The 614-nt window shown below is 68.6% G+C and overlaps 1 protein-coding gene across 1 annotated transcript in view; it reads left to right on the forward strand.

Moving 5' to 3' along the window:
- Positions 1 to 614, forward strand: part of LOC104385657 (inactive phospholipase C-like protein 2) — a 9,942-nt gene that overhangs the window by 4,836 nt on the left and 4,492 nt on the right. The window contains 2 exon segments of the mRNA XM_009994140.1: positions 84 to 193; positions 385 to 434. Of these exon segments, the coding sequence (XP_009992442.1) occupies positions 84 to 193; positions 385 to 434 (160 nt within the window).

Consider the following 614-nt stretch of genomic DNA (forward strand, 5'->3'; position numbering starts at 1 on the left):
AAGGTGTGTCCCTCAGTTCCGTCCCCATCCATGGCAGGCAGTGGCCATCCCCGTGCCCACTGAGTGCTGCTCCCTCTGCACAGGGATGGACTTCCACAAGGAGCTGCCCCGCATCGAGGCACAGGAGGGGCTACGGGGCCGCAAGCTGCAGAAAGCGCTGGAGAGCTTCGCCTGGAACATCACCGTCCTGAAGGTGAGGGGTGAGGGCAGCATGGCATCCTCCCCACCCCACCACCCCTGCCCTGCCTGGGGCTGCTCTGCAGGATGGGCCAGGCTTGTCACGGGGCCCCCAGCGAGCCCCCCGCAGCCCCTCACGGTCTGGTGGCCAGCGGGGCAGCCCCTGACCCATGGGCCCCCACCCCCCTAACAGCCTGTCCCCTGCAGGGCCAGGCTGACCTCCTCAAGCACGCCAAGGCAGAGGCACTGGACAACCTGTGCACGTGCCCTGCTGGAGCCCATCCCTGAGACAGAAGGAGGTGGTGACACAGCGTCCTGCTGACCCCGGCCTCGGGCTCAGGGGCCCAGACTGAGCACCCCTTCCAGCCTCAGGGCTGGGAACAGGGAGCCGCAGCCTGCCCAGGGATGGGCAGCTGCCTGCGCCTTGGCTCACCGTC

Source organism: Chaetura pelagica, unplaced genomic scaffold, assembly GCF_000747805.2.
Source record: "Chaetura pelagica isolate M959 unplaced genomic scaffold, ChaPel_1.0 scaffold963, whole genome shotgun sequence".
Classification (NCBI taxonomy): Eukaryota; Metazoa; Chordata; class Aves; order Apodiformes; family Apodidae; genus Chaetura; species Chaetura pelagica.